This window comes from Xiphophorus hellerii, chromosome 19 (genome assembly GCF_003331165.1).
Source record: "Xiphophorus hellerii strain 12219 chromosome 19, Xiphophorus_hellerii-4.1, whole genome shotgun sequence".
NCBI classification, from domain to species: domain Eukaryota; kingdom Metazoa; phylum Chordata; class Actinopteri; order Cyprinodontiformes; family Poeciliidae; genus Xiphophorus; species Xiphophorus hellerii.
This window is the reverse complement of record NC_045690.1, coordinates 7,012,645-7,036,264: the sequence shown is the minus strand read 5'-3', so window position 1 is coordinate 7,036,264 and position 23,620 is coordinate 7,012,645. Positions and strand designations below refer to the sequence as shown.

General features: G+C 39.4%; 1 protein-coding gene across 1 annotated transcript; it reads left to right on the top strand.

Moving 5' to 3' along the window:
• Positions 1–19,230: 19,230 nt before the first annotated feature.
• On the top strand, positions 19,231–23,384 carry gja10a (gap junction protein alpha 10 a). The gene is made up of 2 exons (XM_032547833.1): positions 19,231–20,662; positions 23,346–23,384. The coding sequence occupies exons 1-2, from the start codon at positions 19,262–19,264 to the stop codon at positions 23,382–23,384; spliced, it is 1,440 nt and encodes a 479-aa protein (XP_032403724.1). The 5' UTR covers positions 19,231–19,261.
• The last annotated feature ends 236 nt before the right edge of the window (positions 23,385–23,620 follow it).

The window sequence follows — 23,620 nt, the reverse complement described above, 5'->3', positions numbered from 1 at the left end:
AAAAAATGCAGAAAGTGTTTTCTGGATGGTAAATTAACAATAAAACACTTATGTTTTGCAGCAGCCATTGTACAGCGGTAAAACCAGCTGACCAAATTTGCTGGAGCTCATTTGGTAGGTGACAGGCTGGGGTTGGCTAGGTAGCATTTAGTTACCTAGCAGTTACTTGTTGAATACGACTTAACAATTGGGAGGTTTTTTGAAACGGCTCATTTTCTAGACACCATAAAGCATTAACTTATTGCCAAAAAAAGGTTGGGTGTTTTTTAACCACTTGGCAGGGTTTCCCCCAGTGTATTATAAGCCTGGCGGGCTGCCAGTGTTTACTTGTGCCCCCACCAGGCTAAGTATTGCTTATGTATTTAATAATTTTTTTATGTTTGCATTTTTAAGACTTTATACTTGGTGTTCAGGTATTAATCTTCCAATTTTTCAATAACACATAATTGTCAAGCGATATTTTCAAATTTCCTGTCAGCTTTAAACATTTTTAACTCAAAAGCACGAGCCGCTGATTGAATGACTGCCGTTGTACCCAACCACCGGGCTTAGAAAGTTTTCTGGGGGAAAACCTTGCACTTTGGTTGTTTTTTAAATTAGTTGAGACCCAAATGGAAGCATAAAAACATGCAAAATGTGAATTTAGTATGATAGTTCCCCTGGATAATTGTGACAAACTCTTCAGACTTTGTAAAATCCCAGAAGGTTCCTCATAATCCACTCCATCAAGTGTCAACAGGAACCTTCAGAAAAATAAATAAAACCTCTGAGTGTTGGTCTACTGTATGTAAAAAAAATAAAACAAAATAGTGAATATTTCAGGTTGTGTGATCACTGTTTTTCTTTCATCACAGCCTGATGCATACTCTCCTCCTTGTGATAATGAGCTGAAACAAGTGTAGAACAATGTTTTACTGTATTTTATGTTGATTATTTGGTTGTTATCTCTGCAGAAACACGAAGCAGAGAAGATTTTGGTTTCCTAGTAACCTTGTTTCTGTATTTTCTGTGGAACAACACAACTTTGCTCAATGCATAAATAAAAACGGCACAAAATAAAGTAGGTAAATATTTGTCCTCTGTGATTTATTAAGCAATAGTTAAAGTTTAATCTGAACCACCGCCATCACATTTTTTATTTAAAAACTTTGCATATCTAGTCTGACAGATCGCTACGTTTTTATGGGGTTTTTTTCTCCTTTATTTTGGTCCTATCGGGTCGGATCAAAACTGACCAGTATCTGTCATTGTTTTTTTGCGGAACGGGGAAAAACAGTATCGGACCTGAGCAGGTGAGTTAGGGACATTCAGCTGCATTAGAGCTTTGCTCACATGCGCCCCCCGGTGTAGATATTAAGCACTGCAGCAGGAAAATCATCCCCTCCATTGTCCATGCTGATGCCAGAGTACCTGGAGGAAATCTGCCCACGCACTGGGAGAAAAAGCAACGTCCATTCAGAAAGATCACTGGTTGTGATTCAGACCTGGAACCTTCTTGCTGCAAAACAACAGTACGAACTGCGCCACCGTGTGGCCTGCAGGAGGAGGAATGAGAAATAATGAATGCAATTTTCAATCCAACTCCTGAAAATAAGTAGAACACACCAAAACATGGCCGCCCGCCCAGACTGATGGGCCAATAACCAGTCAAAACTAAAACTATTTGCCAAAATTTGACCTTTTATGGCGATAATGTAACACTCGCTATGTGTTTACAGTTAATGAACTCGTAATAAAAACCAGAGCTAGGTTCGGCTACTGGAGTAGTGAGAAGTGTATTTTGAATTAATGACCACAGACCCAAAAAATTTAGTTAAAAACAGCCGGCTTATTATTTGTTGAAAGAACAATAAAAGAATAAACAACAACAATGTTACACAATTAACACAAAATGACACAAATTCCAAAAAAATATAATAGTTTCCAGTTTCTTTCAGAATATTTTATAAATCTAAATTAAGGATACTATTTATTTTACCTAGGTTATAGTTCTATTTAAGCTCTAGTTAATACTATTTATCTGTTTTAATTTACAGTTTGTTCTAATCTGTTTAATCTATTTTAGTTCTTTGGTGTTTCCCTTAAGGAGTAAAAAAAAACAATAACAGCAAAACAACAACACAGCAGAACAATTCAGCAAGGACAGGTCAAACTGTGCTTCAGATTGATGTCTTGTTTCCTCCGATGATCCAACAGTTAATTCTGTTTCAGTGACCCACTGCTAATGCGCACAACAACATAGGCAGGTCATACCAAGTTGCGGGGTTGGCAATGTCCAGCAGAAGGCGTAGCTCCTACTAGATGGTCATTAAGCTCCCGGGTTGGCTCGCCATCTCGTTCTCCTTAGGAAGATCCAATTCGGTGATGATCCGAGACTCCTTAGTCCAAATCCCAGCCGAACGTAAGAAAATAAAAAAACAGCAACAACAACAAAAAAAAAGCCAAGTCCAGTTCCACAACACACAAAAGATGATCCCGAACACAGTCAGGGTGAGGAAAAAAAATAATGCGAAAAGCTCCTTTTCAAGAAATAAGACAAAACAAAACAAAAACTCGTCTTAGACAGCAAGTCAGCTACGAGTAGTCAATTTCTCTTATCTGTCTCTCTTTTTTCTTCTTTTTTTTTCCCAGCACAATCCCGTTTGCTTCTGCGCTCTCTGCTTGCTTTACGCTCTCTGCTTCTTCTCTCTCTCTCACGTCAGAGAGCGCAGCAACCCGATTGGCTGAATTTAGTCACATGGATTACACATAAATGTAACCCTTCAGAATAAGAGAGTTCGCTTGACAAAGCAAAACTGGTTTATACAGTTTCTCTAATCAATTAAAATATCAAAAAAAATCAAAATACAGCAATTTTATTGTCTCTAATTGTTGCTCTTTTTATGTATATATATATATTTTTAACAATTTTAAGATCGATTAATTCCCTATTTATTCTCCTATTTATTTATTTCCTATTTATCTAATTTACTATTATTTTTATGAAGAGGCTATTTCAACCTGGGTTACACCCTCCCCACTTAAATCTATGCAAGTCCCTTTTGCATACTATCCAAATTAAACTAACTGGACCTCAGGGATTTCAATAGAACTTGTGACAGCTTCACTTAAACTTTGGAACAGGGATTGAACTACACTGACAAGAGGGTTCCCTAATTTGGGGTAGGTTAAGAATTTTGGTTTTGTTTTCTGTCGGGAAGGTCTTTTAGCAGCTTGCTCTGTCTCAGTGTCATGTCCTTTGTCCTCACTGGTCATAGGTTCGGTCTCATTCACTTCAGTCTGAGTCACTTCCATAGTATTATCTTGACTAAGGTCTGAAGCATTTCCCATCTCATCAAGGTGAGTTTCTGGTAACCTGACTATTTTAGGTTCAGATACACTCAGTGTTTCCACCGAGTTGTCCATTTCAGGTAAGTTGTCCATTTTTTTTATATTGTTGTCTGCTGACACATTATCAGATAATGTGTTTTGTTCTGGGACATGAGTATGGTCTGATTTAAGCTGCTCAACAACAGGTTTCAGATAAGTTTTAGAAGGAACGACAACCTTGTATTCTTCAACCACCCTAGAAATTTCTTGCAGAGGGCCGGGAGTGTTATACAAAGGATAGTTGTCTTCCTCCTCTGAGTTGTACTCAATTTCAGGTTCATCATAATCAGTAGTGTGGTATTGGCGTGTTTTTGGGCGGCTGGAATTCTCCCGGACCACAGCAGGATTCTCAGGGACAGCTGGCAAGAACCCACAAGGTAACAAAAGGTCTCTGTGGAGAGTTCTGGTCGGACCATCCTGGTTCTCAGGTTTAACTGTATATACAGGTAAGTTGTCTTTTTGATTTACAACTACGTGGACAACGGATTCCCACCTGTCTGATAACTTGTGTTTACCCCTAATCCTAACATTCCTTACCAACACACGATCACCAACATCCAAGACAGATTCGGTTACATGTTGGTCATATCTGATTTTGTTCCGTTCAGCCACTTTAGCAGCATTTTTACTAGCCAGTTGGTAACTCTCTCGAAGGTGAGATTTTAGAGCTTGGACATACTGCGAGTGGGATTGTTGCTGGCGATGACTCAAAGTAACATTAAAAGCAAGGTCTATGGGTAATCTAGGCTGCCTACCAAACATTAACTCGTATGGTGTAAACCCAGTACTTTCATGTTTGGTACAGTTGTACGCATGTACGAGGGGCTTCACGAAGTCACGCCAATGTTTTTTGTTCTCATCGGTGAGTGTACCCAGCATGTTTAATAAGGTTCTATTGAATCTCTCTACTGGGTTTCCCCTGGGGTGGTAGGGTGATGTTCTGACTTTCTGTATTCCGGCTAGGTTACATAGCTCTTTAATAGTTTTTGATTCAAAGTCTGCTCCTTGATCGCTGTGCAATTTTTCTGGAAAGCCATAGTGGATGATAAAGTTTTCCCACAGGGCTTTTGCTACAGTACGAGCCTTTTGGTTCGGTGTAGGAATTGCTACAGCATACTTTGTAAAGAAATCAGTGATAACAAGGACATCTTTAGTATTGCTGCGATCTGGTTCGATTGTCAAAAAGTCAATGCACAGTAACTCGAGAGGTCTGGTTACTTGAATGTTTACTAGAGGCGCTGCCTTCTCTGGCAGAGTCTTTCTGCAAACACACCGGCTACAGGTTTTGATTTTTTTATCAATATCTGAGGCCATTTTTGGCCAGAAAAATCTGGTTCGGATCAAATCAAGGGTTCGGTCAAAGCCAAAATGACCCATGTCATCATGGAGGCTTTTCAATACCATAGATCTGAGGCTTTCAGGGAGAATAAGTTGATACTGGATTTCTTCACCTACTTGCCTTTTTCTGTACAAAATCCCATTCTGCAGCTCAAGTTTGCTCAGCTCACGCAGAAAGATGGAAAGTTGTGGAATTTCTTCTCGCACCACAGGAGATGGTGTTTCACCTGTTTCCAGCTGATGTATGATTTCATTGATAGCAGGATCGCTTCTTTGACTTTGACTCAATTCTTCTTCTGACATGCTTGGGATGACAGGAAAAACGCTGCACTGATCAAAACTGTCAGGGACCGCGCTAGCAGTCATAGACAGAGATGTTACAAGGGGACAGGTAAGATCATAAAGATCTGAATCAAAAGACTGAAATACTAGATGTTTTTCACAGATTGCATTTACAGCACAAGTAGGAACATGAGTGAAAGGATCTGTGCCAGGTAAGTGATGTTGTACAAATTGGCGAATTCGCTCCTGTTCTTTCAGGGAGACGAGATCATTTACTGGTTCAGGATGTGGGCGGCGAGACAAACCGTCTGCATCCGTATTCTGTTTTCCAGCTCTATACCGAAGCTGAAACTCAAATGACGATAAAGCAGATAACCAGCGATAACTTGTTGCATCTAACTTAGCGGTGGTTAAAATATAAGTTAGAGGATTGCTGTCAGTTATCACTGTGAAAGGACTACCATACAAGTAGTCACAAAACTTTTCCGTTACCGCCCACTTGAGGGCAAGAAACTCAAGTTTGTGAGCAGGGTACCGGCTTTCGCTTCTCGATAAGCCTCTGCTCGCGTATGCGATAACGCGCATCTCTCCCTCTTGTTCCTGATACAGAGCTGCTCCTAGTCCAGTTGTACTGGCATCTGTATGTAATACATACTGTAACTTGGGATCGGCAAAGCCCAACACTGGAGCAGTAGTTAGTTTGTGTATTATTGTTTCAAATGCTCGTTGACAGCTCTCTGTCCATCTCTCCCCAAAAGGAGATTTTGGCTGAAAGTACTGGTCACGGTTTAGCCGAAAGCTACTTTTCTTGCGCAGAGAGGGATATCCTGCAGTTAAGTTAGTAAGGGGTTTAACGATTTTGGAGAAATCTTTAACAAACCGTCTATAATACCCCGCAAAACCTAAGAAGGAACGGAGTTCTTTTAGGTTTGTAGGGCTTGGCCAAGTTGTTAAAGCAGCAACCTTTTCAGGGTCTGTTTCAACACCGCGCTGAGAGACTATGTGCCCCAAATACCTCACAGATGTCTGGAAGAACTTACACTTCTCAAGTGATAGTTTTAGACCATATTCTTGGAGACGATTGAGCACATTGAGAAGACGTGTTTCATGTTGTTCAAGGGTTTCTGAAAAAACTATAAGGTCGTCCAAAAAGACCAAGACTTCCTTAAGGTTTATGTCGCCCATACACCTCTCCATCAGCCGTTGAAACGTGCTAGGAGCATTAGTTACACCCTGCGGCATACGGTTAAATTCGAAAAATCCCAGTGGGCACACAAAAGCTGTCTTGTGCTTATCTGCCTCCTCAACTTCCACCTGGTAATAACCACTTTTGAGGTCCAGGACCGAAAACCATTTCGACCCACTAAGGGCTGAAAAAGTTTCTTCCAGATTAGGAAGTGCATAAGCATCTTTGATTGTGTTCTGGTTTAGCTTTCGATAATCGACGCAAAGTCGTACATCTCCATTTTTCTTCCTTACTACCACGATGGGTGAGGAAAAAGCTGACTCGGATTCACGGATTACCCCTGCCTCTAACAGTTCCTGCAAATGACGACGTACAGCATCGACGTCTTGTGGTCGTATTGGGCGAGGCCTGTGTTTAAAAGAGGTCTGATCGCTCAGTTTGATCTGGTGCTTTACTTTATTAGTACATCCAAAATCAGTATCATGCTGCGCGAAAACCTCTGGCATAGCATTCAACTTCTGCATAATTCGCTCTTTCCATTCAGCAGGGGCTGGGGAATCTGCAAAGTTTAAATTAAGCTCAGCAGGCTGTGGACTAGAAGTTTGGTTTGACTCATCAGAGATATGAGAATGGGACAAAATCTCCTGCATAGCATGAATTTCAGCAATGACGCTGTTTCTAGGAATAGCTATGTCATGTTTACTTTCATTTCGCAGGACCACAGGAAGCTTATGCGATCGGTTCTCAGGAAGGGTGAGTAAACAGTTAGTGACCAAAACACCACCTGGTAAGGAAGATGTATTGGGGGGCTCAACTACAATCCACTTATCTGGAGTGTCAACTTTCACATGAACTGACCCCTCCAAGACTTTACTTTGGCCTGCAGGAATGATTTCAGGCTCATTTCCTGACAGTCTGACAAGACCAAGATTGCTGGTCTCTTTCTGCCTGTGTCTCTTTTGTAACACGCTCAGCACCACTCTGTAATTATAAGGAAGGGTACTGGAATCTGTGTTAGTGAGAGAAAAACTTTCAAAGAGAAGGTCAAGGGTATTAGTGCCAATCAAGAGAGAAGATTGGACACTGGAGCGCGTGTTGGGAACAACCAACGCAAGAGAAGACACGATAATTTCATGTCCAAAACTGTTTTTTGGAAATGTGATATCAATACAAATATAGCCTGAATATGGAATATTCTGACCATTTGCGGCTTCAACTTCAAGAAGGTCGTGTATGGAATGGATCTCCAAATGTGAGAGATAACTATCATAAAACGACTGTGATACGGTTGTCACTTGTGACCCGGTGTCAAGAAGGCAATTACAAGCCTGCCCATTAATTAGCACCTCAGCAGTGTACTTGGCTCCAACTAGGCCTTTGGGTAACTTCACTTTGGCTGATTTGTTGTGATGGAAACGTTTCCTGTTTTTTCTTGAATGTTTAGTGGGACTGGTTTCACTAACAGCACCCATTTGTCCCGCAATGAGGGCCTCCTCTAGTTTAAAGACTGTGTTTGTTTGTTCTGTTCGTCCCAAAGTAACTGCTTTGCTTTTAACTGCTTCCTCTTATCAGCTACAAGGGACGGGTTTGATTCATTGGAGCAAGCTGAAACAATATGGCCATCTTCACCACATCGAAAGCAATACCAAGGCTTCGGCCTACTCTTTACAGTTTGGACTGCCGCGGTTTGTTCAGGTGCTCTAGGCTTAGTTTGTGTCTTAGCTTTAGGTGCACTAGCATTTTTCTTAATAGAATTTGGTGGTTTTAGTTTAGCCAAATGACTCTGCAGCTCAGTAATTTGTGCTTTTAGTTCTGCGATCAGATCACTTTGGGGAACCACAGGTTGAACTACTTTTTGGGGTTTCAATCTTGTCAGCTGACTCTGCATCTGGGTTATCTGGGTTTGCATCTCAGTGAGATTGTCTTGCACTGTGGGTTCAAAAAGGTCAGAAGTTGCAGTAATAGTGTGGGAGGCTACTTTTGGTCTAGTAGCAGCAAAGTGTTTTTTCATTCTACTCTCTTTTGCACTATGCTTGTCTTCTTCAATTCTCAACTGCAACAGCAGCTCAGTGAATGAATGGGGTTCATTTCTTTTTCTTTCAAGCTGGAGCTCTGCTAGTAAGGCATTGTCCCAACATCCACGGCAGAACTGACGCAGAAGGTGTCGGTCTGCTTCAGTGGGGACTGCTCCGCCTCTGCTCAAAGCTTTAGAGAGGACTGTCTGCAAGCGATGAAGGTAATGTGATGCTTTTTCACCAGGGTCTTGGAGGGTGTTGAGAAATTTGGCAAAAAGCTCATCACCATCTTCTACTGTGCCAAAAGCTGAATTTAACAGTTCAAGATAAGCTGATGGTAATGCTGTAGGGCCCAAGGGTTTTACTACATCGGATGCAGGTGGCATCAGACTGTCTAAAATCTTTCTTGAGCATTGCAAGACAGATACATCTGGATCCTTAAGTATGAGCTCAACACTGTTGCGCCATGTATCAAAATCAGCCTCGTGACTAGGACAAGGTAATTTGCCTGAAAACTGCCTCAGACGAAAAGAGGCACTCACCTGTGAGACTGGGGCTTCACTTCGCACTATATGCTCTACAATTACTTTTTGCACCTCAGGGTGAGTGACAAGGTTCTGTGATAAGTTGGAGGCTAGATTGAGTCGAGGTTGATTAACTGAGTCAGAGCTGCTTAGAGTAGTTTTAGACTGCTCTGCATTTTTATTTTGAAAAAGTTGGAAATTTTCTTGGGTTGGTCTGGCAACTGGGTTCATTAACTCACTTTGTGTTTCGAGAGTGAAACTCTCAGTTTCAGGTGTCTCAGAGCTGCCTGTGACTGATTGAGAGCATTTGGACAGATGCTCATGCAGGACAGCTTCAAAGGATTTTCCACCTAATTTAGCAATTTCTTGTAGCTCACAAAAAAAACGGTGGGTGGCTCTGTCTGTGACGTCAGACACGTACTCACTGGACAGGGCTCTGATTTGATAAGAGACTTTGGTTGAGCTCTCAAACATGTAAGGGAGTAAGGGTTCAAGTGCTGTCAAGGCAGATCCACTCTCATACTCCACAATGGCATTTTGGTGGTAAGAGGACTGCGAGTCATCTACTTTTAGGATTCTCCTTATCTTCCCATACTTGTTAAGGAAATCTAAGACATCCTCATCAGCCTCCGTATCGGCAATACCACTGACAATGACCGAGTTCGGGACTTTGACGTTTTCTCTGTTGACTATTTCCATATTTTCTGTTCTTGCTGAACTTGGCTTTTTTTTTTTTTTTTTTTTTTTTTTTTTTTTTTTTTTTTTGATCAGGGTCAGAAATAAATTTTATGCTTCTATTTCCTACTCCTGGCTGGCTCGCCACTTTCTGTAACACTCGCTATGTGTTTACAGTTAATGAACTCGTAATAAAAACCAGAGCTAGGTTCGGCTACTGGAGTAGTGAGAAGTGTATTTTGAATTAATGACCACAGACCCAAAAAATTTAGTTAAAAACAGCCGGCTTATTATTTGTTGAAAGAACAATAAAAGAATAAACAACAACAATGTTACACAATTAACACAAAATGACACAAATTCCAAAAAAATATAATAGTTTCCAGTTTCTTTCAGAATATTTTATAAATCTAAATTAAGGATACTATTTATTTTACCTAGGTTATAGTTCTATTTAAGCTCTAGTTAATACTATTTATCTGTTTTAATTTACAGTTTGTTCTAATCTGTTTAATCTATTTTAGTTCTTTGGTGTTTCCCTTAAGGAGTAAAAAAAAACAATAACAGCAAAACAACAACACAGCAGAACAATTCAGCAAGGACAGGTCAAACTGTGCTTCAGATTGATGTCTTGTTTCCTCCGATGATCCAACAGTTAATTCTGTTTCAGTGACCCACTGCTAATGCGCACAACAACATAGGCAGGTCATACCAAGTTGCGGGGTTGGCAATGTCCAGCAGAAGGCGTAGCTCCTACTAGATGGTCATTAAGCTCCCGGGTTGGCTCGCCATCTCGTTCTCCTTAGGAAGATCCAATTCGGTGATGATCCGAGACTCCTTAGTCCAAATCCCAGCCGAACGTAAGAAAATAAAAAAACAGCAACAACAACAAAAAAAAAGCCAAGTCCAGTTCCACAACACACAAAAGATGATCCCGAACACAGTCAGGGTGAGGAAAAAAAATAATGCGAAAAGCTCCTTTTCAAGAAATAAGACAAAACAAAACAAAAACTCGTCTTAGACAGCAAGTCAGCTACGAGTAGTCAATTTCTCTTATCTGTCTCTCTTTTTTCTTCTTTTTTTTTCCCAGCACAATCCCGTTTGCTTCTGCGCTCTCTGCTTGCTTTACGCTCTCTGCTTCTTCTCTCTCTCTCACGTCAGAGAGCGCAGCAACCCGATTGGCTGAATTTAGTCACATGGATTACACATAAATGTAACCCTTCAGAATAAGAGAGTTCGCTTGACAAAGCAAAACTGGTTTATACAGTTTCTCTAATCAATTAAAATATCAAAAAAAATCAAAATACAGCAATTTTATTGTCTCTAATTGTTGCTCTTTTTATGTATATATATATATTTTTAACAATTTTAAGATCGATTAATTCCCTATTTATTCTCCTATTTATTTATTTCCTATTTATCTAATTTACTATTATTTTTATGAAGAGGCTATTTCAACCTGGGTTACAATAAGAAAACATTTTGCTGAAAGAAAACACATGTGGTGTAATTTTTTTAAAGTTGTCCTCTAGTCAGAGAAGGTAAAAATAATTTTTTTTGGCCTACTTGCAAAATGTTACATGAGGCAGAAACCTAACTCAGCACCCTAATGGTGAAAGATGGTGGTAGCATCATTCTGTGGGGCAAAGGTGGGAATTTATTGTGTCGTTTATCAACTATTGTATTCATAAGAATTTTGATTAATTATTGTCTTTATGGATTTCAGTCAATTATGTAAAATAAAAAATAAAATACATTTATTTTTGCAATTCTCTCCACTGAAGTCAGTAAATCCGGTTACTGTGAGCATCTTATTGCTGTAAACCATATATCTTACAGTAGGTGGCGTCCTGAAGAAGCTCATTTCAAATGGGAATTTTTTCAAAACAGTATTTAAGTTTGTGGTGATATGAATGCTGGGAAATGCAGTAACCTAAAAATGAAGCAATATTTTTTTGTCATCATTTTTAACTGCAACACAAAATGTTGCGATAAAATTCGAAGTCCATAATAATTATATCTACTATGGCACAGGTGTCAAACTCCAGTCCTCAAGGGCCGCTTTCCTGCAACTTTTAGTTGTGCCTCTGCTGCACCACACCTGAATGGAATAATTAGGTCATTAGCAAGGCTCTGGAGAACTGATCTACATAAGGAGGAGGTAATTAAGCCATTTCATTCCAGCGTTTTGTACCTGTGGCACTTATAAAAACTGCAGGACACCGGCCCTTGAGGACTGGAGTTTGACACCCCTGTACTATGGTGTTGCCTTTTTAGTTTTTGAAAGTTAGGAAAGTCCGTGTCTTTTCTAGAAAATTTCTTAGATTCATTAAAATAAAAAAAAGTATTTTTTTCCCCTACCAATTCTGACTTTTCAAACTCAGAAATCTTTTTGTCTTTTCTAGAAAATTTCTGAGATGAATCTAAAAATTTCAGATATTTTTTCTAGCAACTGTTTGACTTTTCAAACTCAGAAATGTCCGGAATTTTTCTCCTTTTTCCTAATACGCCTCAGTATGAGTGCATGTTCCAAATGCAGTTTTTTTTTTTTTTTTATGATCTGAGATTACAGCGCAGAGAATTAGTGGGCGGGGCTTCCGTCCAGTGGGCGGGGCTCTGGTTGTGTAACCCAATGATCCTGGTGTGACATCTGGCGTCGGGCCTCAGCGACCACACCGCAGCTTCTGAAGGGAAAATCAAATCAATGCTGCATCGACCGCATGGGGGCGCGATGGAAACCTAATTAAAGGCCCTGCAGGCACAGCTGGTCGTTTTCATGCAGACCGAGCTGGAACATGTGGCTGTACAGTGATGGAGGGCTCAGCGCACAGCAGGACGCAAGATTTAGTCTGAGCTCATCAAGGGATTTCAGGAACACGTTGATCGTCTCTGTGGTCAGCTGCAGCTAGAGATGCAATAATTAATCACTTCCTGTCTGAGCATTTAATGCAGTGTCATTTAAAGCCTCAATGAGGCTTCATTATTGATGAAAATGCATCTTTCTTTAGATCAGGGTCCCCAAACTTTTCAGCCTGAGACCCAAAAAAACAGTTATTTCCCTCTATTTATTAAAAAAATAAATATAAATAGAGTATAACATCACTATACATTTTTTTTCTTTAAAAATGATTGACATTTTCCTCATTATTTCATGAGACATTTAACGGTACATTTATTATTAATCTGCCAGTAGTAGTACTTTTTCATCAGTATCAAGGATTTTTCGACTTTAAACAAGCTCTTATATCTTGCTGAAAAGTTAGTTAGTTTGGTCTCATTTCATGTTTATTACAATATTTGCGCTAGAAACTAGACAGAAATACTTGGTAAGATTTAATGTTTTTGCAGTACATAATGTTATGTTGGGTTTTTTTAACATTTCTTCTCAGAAGAGGCCATTTAATGCTCTAATTTCTCCGATTTTAACAACTGCTGTTTCTTTTCTTTTTTGTTTCTCAGATCAAATTTTTATTAAAAATAAATAATAGTTTACTGGCAAATTATTTCACTTATAGCACGTGTGTCAAACGCAAGGCCCGGGGGCCAAATCTGGCCCGCCGTAGATTTTTATGTGGCCCTACAGACTCCAAATTACATCAATAAGTTGCTCCAGTTTTTCACAAATCTGCAAAATTCACACAAAATTAACAAATCTCCACATTTCTTTCTGATTTTACTGCACATTTATTGACCAAAATGGACCAAAAACATTGGGCTTCAGTAGGCCTTACTTGATGTCAAGTTATAGTCCATAACTGATAGGCAAGTAATTAAAATCACATTTCACCTCATACATTAGAGAAAATATCATAAAGATTTCTTACAAACATTTCTAAATTGGCACCACAAAATCCCTAAAACAATCATAAAATCATGCAGAAACAGCTATTTGTTTATTTATTGATATTTTAACAGTTTAAAATATCAATAAATACATTCTGGCACAACCGGCCCTTTAAGAACATTTAGATTTTTGATTTGACCCAAAATGAAAATGAGTTGAAAATGTCTTGTTACAAGTGAAATAATCTGCCAGTTTAACAAATACTTTTTGTATATATCTTGCTAAATAGTTCACTGCGAGTTAGTTTTGTCTTATTTCAATTGTTCCAAGATATTTGCAGTACAAAAATACTTGGTAAGATTTTGTGTTTTTGCAGTGCATCGTCAGTTTTTTCATATTTCCTGTCACACAGATTAAATCTGAGCTCAGAACTTCACCTGGCTGAGGTGAATCTCCAGGATCCGAGTGAAAAACGTACCTCAGTGTCTCTGAGGCCCGTATCGACGGTCCGGACCGGAGTTGGCACCCCTGCCATGGGAGCAGGGAGCAAGGTGGGGGCAGTGTCCCGGCAGCAGTTGATCAATGTTCACATCCTGTGAACCCTGCATGTAACACGGCAGAGCGTTCCCAACACACACCGACACACAGCTGCACGGCAGAGGGAACGGCACGGCCGCTCAGGATTAGAACCCAGGGAGAACCGAGCAGCCCCATGGGGTAGAAGCATCCCTAATTGGCGTTTTCCCAGGAATTACCAACACGATGCCGTTCACATGGAGGCCCAGAGGGACAGAGGACCTGTGAGATGTAAGCTGCTGTTTGCATGTTTGTGTCATGTTGTGATGTTAGATGTTTAGAGGAAGCAGAGAAGACAAAGTGAACACTGAGGCGCTGATTCCTGCTATTTTTAAAAAAGGTTTTGATGTTTTCTTCCAACTGTCGCAGCATCTTAGTTCAACCACTGACCTTACGTCATCCACTGCCCAAACAAAGCTCATACTACGGTGGCCCTGAGGGCCAAAGCACTACAGAAAACTGCTTTTATACTATTTGAGAAAACTTAAGACAAACTGCCAACATTTAAATAAAGACAAAAGCACACGTGAGGAGTTTTGAGAAAGCCTTTTCCATTGCGTTGGGATTTAGAAATGATATTTCTTCTGAATTTACTTTCAGGTTTAGGTTTTGTTTGTTTTTTTGATCGTTGAAGTTGAACCAAAAGCTGCAGCTTTTCCAATAAAAGTAAATTAAACTGAGGTTCAGAGCCAAACCGAAGCTTCTGTTGGTGAAACTGAGCAGCAGCAGATTATATAACACCTATGAAGGTCGACCCCCCCAAGCTTTCCAACAAGTGATCTGTCAATGTTTTCCTCAGCAGAGGTTTACCTGGACAGCTTCCCCTCACCTTTATCTCAAACCAAAAGCCTTCAGATGTGATGTTTTTAATCAAGATTTGGTCTTTTAGACTCATGACTCTTTTTAAAACACTAAAGGATGATTTGAGTTACTTACAGATAAGAAAAGTTATCTAGAAGTCCTATTTTGTGGAAGTATTTTAAATATTTGAGATCTATGATACAGAAAGGAATTTCATACCATTTATTTATTTACATAGAGACAATATACCACATCTCATTGACATTAACAGCAAAAAAATGCTAATTTTCACCTGCAGGTTGTAGATTGATATAATCAAGTATGCTTTAATAGATTAGAAATGGTGATTAATTATACTCATATCTGATAAGTCATTTTTCAGATCTCACTAAAGCAAAGCAAACCAAATAATTTATAAAACAATTTCTTTGCCTTCATCAATATTAAGTGCAAAAGTGATTTTTTAACAGCTATATTTTTGCCATGTGTACAAATATTTTTCTTGAAGTGTCATTCATCCAGTCCCATTCATTCCATGTTACAATTAGAAAGTTATTTTCTTAAAAAGTGTTTAATTTAAATAATACCTGAGGTCTGAGATGCTCCCCTGAGGGCTACAGAGCTCTGATACTCGTGCTTTCTGAAGCTTCTCCACATTTTGGATGCATGTTTTTATTTTGTTCAACATGTCGAAGTCATCAAATTAGTAAACAGACTCCAGCTGTGTGTAATTGAGATGCTCTGTGAAGATCTCAGAGGTTTTCTAAGAGAATGTTTTGGAGAAGCTTGAACCAGGTTTGTTTAAAAAACAATATTCCAAGCAAAAATGGAAAGAATGTGACAAGACGTGACCGTTCACCTAAACAGACTAAATACACAACAATCCTGGATGAAAACCTGTTGGGAATCAAAGCATATTTATGTGTTAGAATGATGATGAAAATTAAATGCCTTAAAAAGATTACAAACTGGTTAAGAAACAGAACTCTCTTCAACTGGACAAGTTGGACAATTAAACTTTGAAATATTTTTGTTGCTTTCAACCAACCTATAACTCTTCTATCACTACCACCCAAAACAACCGAAACACATTTTTTATTTTTATTATTTCCAAATATTTCCAAAACAGGAAAGTGTAGAAAACAGGAACTTGAGATCATCGTTCCTGCTTTTATTTCCTCTTGACTGTTAAAAGGCCATTTTCACATATTTCACCTTCAACTGATGAAACCCTGCAGCAGTTAACTGGAACAAGCAGAAGAGATCATAATACTCCTGTTTTTTCTTGCACTTTAATCTAATTTTAAAATCCAAAATTTAATCTTTAATCCTCTGCATGGTCAGGATTAGGGTTGAGATTAATTGGATTAATCATGATGAAACGATTATTGAAATAATCAACTAATTTAGTAATCGATTAATCGTTAACTGTGTATTCAAACTCAAACAAATAAAATATTCAGAGCAGTAATTAGACAATGTATTTTGTCTAATTGTATTTTGTGATACAAAAATACAATATATGCACCATATGTTTAAGATGCATATAAAAAACTTTTTATTGAAAACAGGTAAACAGGTTTCAGCCAATACGCCTCAAGTGTCCTAGTCCAAATTCCCCAAAGAAATGCTATTTTACTGCATTTTAGTTAATAAAGTACTTAATTTCTTATTCAAAAAAAGGAATTCAATTAGTTCTTTATTTGTATCTTTTAATGTATTCCTAATATTGCATAAAAAGGTATTAAATGGTTAAACCATTTTTTCCGATTAATCGATTAATCATCAGAATAATCGCTATAACAATCGATTACTAAAATAATTGTTAATAGACAATAGACACTTCCTGATTCACCTTCCTCTGTTTTTACGCCTTAACTGTCTTGATGTCTCTAGCCAAACATGCTTTTCTTTGAGATTTATCTAAACAATATTATTTATTTTCTGTTAACTATGTATTTGTAATTTATATCTGAGAGCGGTGGATATACGAAAAAAAGAAATTACGTATTTTATTCACTTTTCACTTTGAGCTGCTTTACAAAGAGGAATGGACAAAAAATTCTTAGATCTCTCAAGAAAAGACTTGCAGCCAAAATGTTTCTGTGAGGTCCTGACTCAGATAGGCTCAACATGCATCCACATTTTGAATTATTTTCCCTATACATCAAAATTAAATGAAACATTATTGTCTGTTAAATAACATCCCTGTAAAATACAAGTATAAGCTTGAAACATGACAAAAATGTGAAAAAGTACAACATGTGACCATTTTTGACGCGTTATTTCTGACATGATCTGGTAAAATAATTGGTTTAGAAGCTGTGAACTGAGGAGACCCTAAAGGAAAGTCCTGGACCACTGCAGCAGCCAGTCAGGGACTCAGAGGGGAAGTTTGACTGACATGGTTTGTATCCAGCTGTGGCCTTAAAGGGAAGGTCACTGCAGATCAATACAGTGCTGTTCACAGTGATCGCCTTTGTCCTGTGATGGCAGTGCTTTCCTATGTGGTGCCAAACCAGCCATCAACACATCAGATTATGGGATATTTATTCATCAGCAGTCATTTTATCACATTTTTTTTGCCAAACTCTATTAAAAAGAAGGTTTTTTTTTCCCCTTCAGCAGATGAAATATACCAACAACACCTCAGTGTTTACCTCTGATCATGTTGGTAAACTTTGCTTTTATCCAGTTCAGACAAATACCGTTAAGACTTATTTAAGTTAATTCAGTCAAATAGTTTGTTTCTGATTGGAAACAATGTAGGAATCCCAATATATTCACATTTTTATCAATATTAGTCGATCACATAGTATTCGTTTGCTCATGTTACAGTAATAATGATGCAGCAAAGAATTATGGGATGATTCACTGCAGCAGAGAAGCAAAAGTAATTGGTGTAGTATTTTTAATGCTGTCAGAAAGGTATGAAAATATATTTAATATTGCTAAATATCAGGAATCCACCACAAAAGCGACACATTGGTCCAACTTTTCATATCGGTGCATCCCTAAGACAATGTAAAAGTATTTTGAAAACAATATATTTTAAATATATAGAAACATTTATTTTTATGCATTGAAAATTGATTCACCTTCAATAATCAATGGAAATGCTTTACTGACATAATGGCATTAAAAGTCTTTTTATAATTGCTGACCTGCTTTTTGCAAATGTCCACAGGTATTTTCACAAGTTATTCCACAGACTTAAGGCAGGACTTTTGCAAGGTCACTCCAAAATGTTAATTTTATTTGCAGTCAAACAGAAACAAGATAACGCTAAATCTAAATCTGCATAAATAATGTTGGCCTTAAATGTATGTGAAAAATGAAAAATACAATTTTCTTGCAGTACTTTTGACTTGGAAATAAAACTACAAAGGCTCTGAAGAGTGACGAAACTCTGCAGGATTTCTAAATATGTAATCATGAAAAAAGAAAATGTGTGTTTTATTGCATGTCATCCTTTAATGCAATGTTTTTCAAAGTGGGTGCTGGTCCTGGGGGAAGATGAGGACACAGCTGCAAAAAATGCTCTGAACCCAACTAAAATCGGAAGGCGTGAGATTGCATTTATGTTAACAAATGTCATAATTATTAAATAGTGAATAAAAATGAGGAAAAAACATTCTAAAAGTTGATGTTTCTTTATTAATTTTGTTGCATTGTCTGTATGTTTGCAAAGGGTTCCCAACCCAGAAGCTAATGCTAACTTTACTTCACTTTAATTTTTAATCTGCTTTAGCCTTCTGAGATCAAACATCAGAATTAGAGTTGGTAAACAAGAGTTGCCTTGACGGCAGCTACAAAATACCTATTTTGAAACCCATCTAGCATTTTGTCAAGGAAAACTTTCTGTCATGTACGGTTATGTCTGTTCTAACTCATATTCCGAAGAACATAAGGTTTATTCAAAGATATATGAACCATGGTTTCTTTCTGAACCAGCTAAACTGCAAAAACACACAATCTTACGAAAAACATTTTTTTCAAATATATTTGAAATAAGGCAAAACTAAATCACAAGTAACCTTTTGACAAGATATTGGAGCTTCTTTTAAGTCAACAATTCTTTAGTACTGATAATTTATTAGACGTTATATGTGATATAATCAGTAAAACTGGAACTCTTTTCTCAATAACAGGGAATTATTGGTTTAAAACTGCAATATGTAACTTTTACAAAAATATGTATTTTCTATAATTATTAAAACTGACACCACATTGTGACACTGTAGTACGAGACAGATAAATCGAGCTTCTCCACCTCTTCCCTGAAATGCAAGACTCAAGGCCAAAAACAACCAATCAGAGCCAGGAGGCGGGTCTTAGCGCTGTCAATCATCCTCCTGTTTGCTGCTCATTGTGCTAATGGTTGAAAAACAACTTACCAACCATTTATTCGCCATTATCTCAGTGGCTATGCTAACTAATAGTATTCACAAAAGGCAGCAAAGCACAGACCAAGGGTAGAGGAGGGTGAGGTGATTGACAGCACTAAGATCCAACTCTGGATCTGATTAGTTGTTTCTAGTTAACACTGGGATCACTGGGAGAGGCATGCAAAAGATATTTTTAATAAAAGTTACATACTACAACTTTAATCTGTCTAACTAAAATGAGCCTGGACCTCTATTTGAATCTAACGAGTTGCGTTTGTGTCCTCAGTTTGACTATGTGGCATTAAAGTGGTGAAAATCTGACCATGGGTGACTGGAACCTGCTGGGCAGCATCCTAGAAGAGGTCCACATTCATTCCACCATCGTAGGGAAGATCTGGCTCACCATCCTCTTCATCTTCCGCATGCTGATCCTGGGAGCTGCAGCTGAGGACGTCTGGGATGACGAGCAGTCGGAGTTCGTCTGCAACACGGACCAACCAGGCTGCAAGGCGGTCTGCTACGACCGGGCCTTCCCCATTTCCCTCATTCGCTACTGGGTGCTGCAGGTCATCTTTGTGTCTGCGCCCTCTCTGGTCTACATGGGCCATGCTCTGTACTGCATCAGGGCGCTGGAGAAGGAACGCCACCGGCGGCGGATCCAACTGAAGGGGGAGATGGACGAGGCAGAACTTGAGGATCACAAACGCATAGAGAAGGAGCTGAGGAAGCTGGAGGAGCAGAAGAAGGTGAAGAAGGCTCCTCTTAGAGGCTCTCTGCTGAGAACCTACATCATCCATATCCTTACTCGCTCTCTGGTGGAGGTTTGCTTCATCCTAGGCCAGTATATCCTGTATGGAATCCATCTGGAGCCTCTGTATAGGTGTGAGAGGCTACCATGCCCCAACAGTGTGGACTGCTACATCTCCAGGCCCACAGAAAAGACCATCTTCATGTTTTTTATGACCATCATTGCTGGAGTTTCACTCTTCTTGAACATTTTGGAGATTCTCCACTTAGGCATCCGTAAAATCAAACAGACTCTGTATGGAGAGAGGTACACTGAGGACGACAGTCTGATCTACAGGTCCAAAAAGAAGGCATCCTTACAACAGCTCTGTGTCATGAGCCATGTTTCCCCTCACAATGGGCCTCTGACTCAGACCTTCAAGGTGATTCAGGAGGCTGACATGAAGCCTCTTCATTACACAATCCACGATCCGCCAAGACACAACAGCTTGGTTCATCTGGGTCAAACCGGCTATAGCTGCCCTCCAGCAAGGATGACACCCAGGTCTGTAGAGATTTGTGCAACTCCACAAACCACTGAAGGTCCAGAGGTCCACACAGTGACCCTGGACCACCATCCAGCCTGGAACTCTGCCATGTCCACAGTGGAGGAGGACGCAACCAGCCAAGCAGAAATCCAGGAGGAGCAGCATCCTCAGCCCAGCCATTTGGACCATGTGCTGTCTGGGAGCACCATAAGGCCTGCAGCCATCAGAACCATCAATGAGGAAGAAAGACGACAGTCTGCGGTCAGCGACTTCCTGATTCCCAACCCCAGAAGGACCAGCTTCATGATCAGGCCTCCATCCGAAAGCCTGTCCTCCATGAGCGCCTCCACCAGCCAATCCTTGCACAGCTCGGAGGAGTCCGATGAACTGGGATCTCTCCAGGGAGACATGCCAATGATGCCGCCAGCCGGAGGCCGACGAATGTCAATGGTAAGCAGAGATGCAAAAGGTTCAGAGAATCTATGAAATCAATACAGTGGACCCTTGCCTATTGGCTGTTTTGTTTTAGAAACACATCAAAAATATGCTCTGAAAATGCAGTTTGGGAAGTTGAAATACAACAACGCAATGCTATTTGACAGGCTAATAGCTAGCATTAGCAAAGAAGCCAATCTAAGAGCATGTTGCATCTTCCTTTGCACTGATTGACTGTACCGCCAAGAGAGTCATTAAGGAAGACTGCAAATATTAGCTTCTGCTGTAGTGCTAAGATGGTTTCCATGGTGTGTATTAAAGTAAATCAAGGCATATTTAATTTTTTACTATTAAAACAGGCAGCTATAATCATATTTTAGCTATTTGAAGGTGTTTGTGGTCCTTAACCTCCATGAATACTCTCCACTGTAGAGGAGAAAGTGTTTTTACTTTGGCAGCTGTTCTGTTGACATTTAAGAACTTCTTAAATCATTCATACAGATATACTATGGTTCAATCAGCGACTAACTCTGATGAGAGCGAGTAAAGGTACAGAAATGATCTTCTTTTGTAAGTCAATAAAGACTAAACCAGAGAGAAGAGACCATCTTGCTTTTTGAGAGAGCAAAAAGAATATCATCATTAAATAAAAAACAGCATGGAAAAGACTAAAGGACAAATATGCCTCTGAAACCTGATCTAAGTTGTCAAGAGAAATCAACAACTAACAATCTCAAAACAGACTATAGGTATGACTTTGAGGATGGCTTTTGAAAGTTTATATTGGGAGAACTGTTCTTTTCTTCTACACAGTAAAGGTTTTGTAAGAGCATTTCATTCACACAGATAACCTTCAACAACTAGGAAAGTCTGTAGCTCTCGGCCTGACAGTTCAGCTTAATGCTGTCTTGAGTCAAATATCGTTCTCTTGTATGAGAATTATCTGCTTCCTTCAAGATGGTACTGATCCAACTTTTTGGAACAATCTGGTCTCAAAGAATCTCTGGTGTAGATTTGTAATCAGTGATGCAAAAACTAACTAGCAGTAAGACATTGGGGTAATTACTACACTTTGCTTTTGCCTCTTGATTGTTTTCAATTACTAAGAACTGTAACAGCTTAGGATGGGAGGCTAACCACCTTATAGCCCAAGTTTCCCAATCCTGGTCCTCAAGACACACTGCCCTGCATGCTTTCGATATTTCCTTTACATAAGACACTTAATTAAGATGACTGCCATTGAGTAAAAGCCTGTTAATCAGCCATCAATTGAAATCATGTGTGGTTGAGGCAGAGAAACATCTAATACATGCCTCAGGGAACAAGGGTGGGAAACATTGCTGACAGTTCTCAAACAGAAAAAGTTGAAAACTGGAAACATTGAGCTACATATCAGAGGTCAGTCTCTGCTTCAATCAGAAGAGTATAAATGTCTTGGTCTCTTGTGCCTTAGTGATGATGAGATGGAGCAGGAGAAGCATTTAGGCGGCTTGGGGCTTCATACGTTCAATTACCGCTCATTCATCTATATTCCAACCTTCCCCTACAGATACTGCCTGAAAGAACTACTAGACTACTGACTCTTTGCAACTACGTCACTTAATCATTCACTTCCAACGCCATGATGGATGTCGGAAGAGAGGATCGGGTCTATTGAACTGAGCGCCTGAAGTTGTTTTTCCAAGTTGTTATTGCTTGTTTATTCGTGGCTTCTACTTGTTCCAGTCGAGCTAATTTGTCTTTGAACATAACACACCTGGTTGGGGCTCATAGACGGCGATATTTACAGAAGCTTGAAACAGCTAGCTTAGAAACCGACCCGTACCTCCTCCCTCCTGGTGTGTTGATCAAATTACAGACTGTGCCTGAATTCACACCACATGATTTATGTCACTATGTCATAAACAGCGTCTCCCCTTAAACCAGAGCAGCCTTAAAAACGTACAGTATACGAGATGCTAACCAGTTTTTTCCATACATGCTAGACTATGTGACCATGGGGCCTTGTTTCCATGGTTACTGATGGTTAGACGCGTATCTTCGCCATAATGCAATATTTGATATCTATCTAATCATACTTAAGAAGTATATAAACATTAATCTTCTTACCTTGTTAAAAGTGTTCACTGCAAATCCGTGGTTACACCGAAGGCTGCCAGTCATTATGATTGACGGCTGATATTCATCGCTGCCATCTTTCCTCATTAAAAGTTACACAATAAAATGCCAAGTTCGGTTTGTATCCTTGTCTGTTTGTGCAGCCGACCGTGCAGCACCATTTTTACTGTGAAATCAACTAAATAAAAGTGACATTAGGCTACCAGATGTGCGTTTTTTGACGGACTTAGTGGATGAAACAAGCTTTCTCTGTTGATTTCTTTGCAAGAATCAAGTACTATTAGGATCTTCTAGGAGAAGATGAAATAAGGGAAATCTTGGTTTCCTTGTTGACAGACAATGAGACAGAGGGTTGTAAACAAACCTTTTTGAAAAGGTCCAGTTGTTGAATAAGCACTTTAAGTGACCCCTGCTCGTCTCCCTGTGTTGTATATGTGACTCTATATTGGAAAAATCATTATCCTGCTGCCAGACAGACGATCTACTCCATGCATTAATTAGTCCCGTAACATGTTTACCAGAAAGTGATCTGATAAGTCTGCTGGTGTGGTGTAACATCCAATGTGTCTGCCTCTTTCAGAGCATGTTTCTGGATATTTCCTCAATCATGAAGAAGTGAAGAGACGAGGCTGAGTTTCAGCAGCTGGAGACAAACTGTATCAGCGATCCATCGATTCTCAGACCGAGTCACATGCGGCCAGGATCGGCCATGATGAGGCAGCGGATGATTCAAAGCACCTTACAAAGTCTGCTGGAGTGTTTCACTGCCAACAGGATCGGGCTTAACGAGGATCTGCTTGATTGTGTAACTCTGAGTTTTTACGTCAAGGACAGATTCAGTCTGTGTAAAGTCAT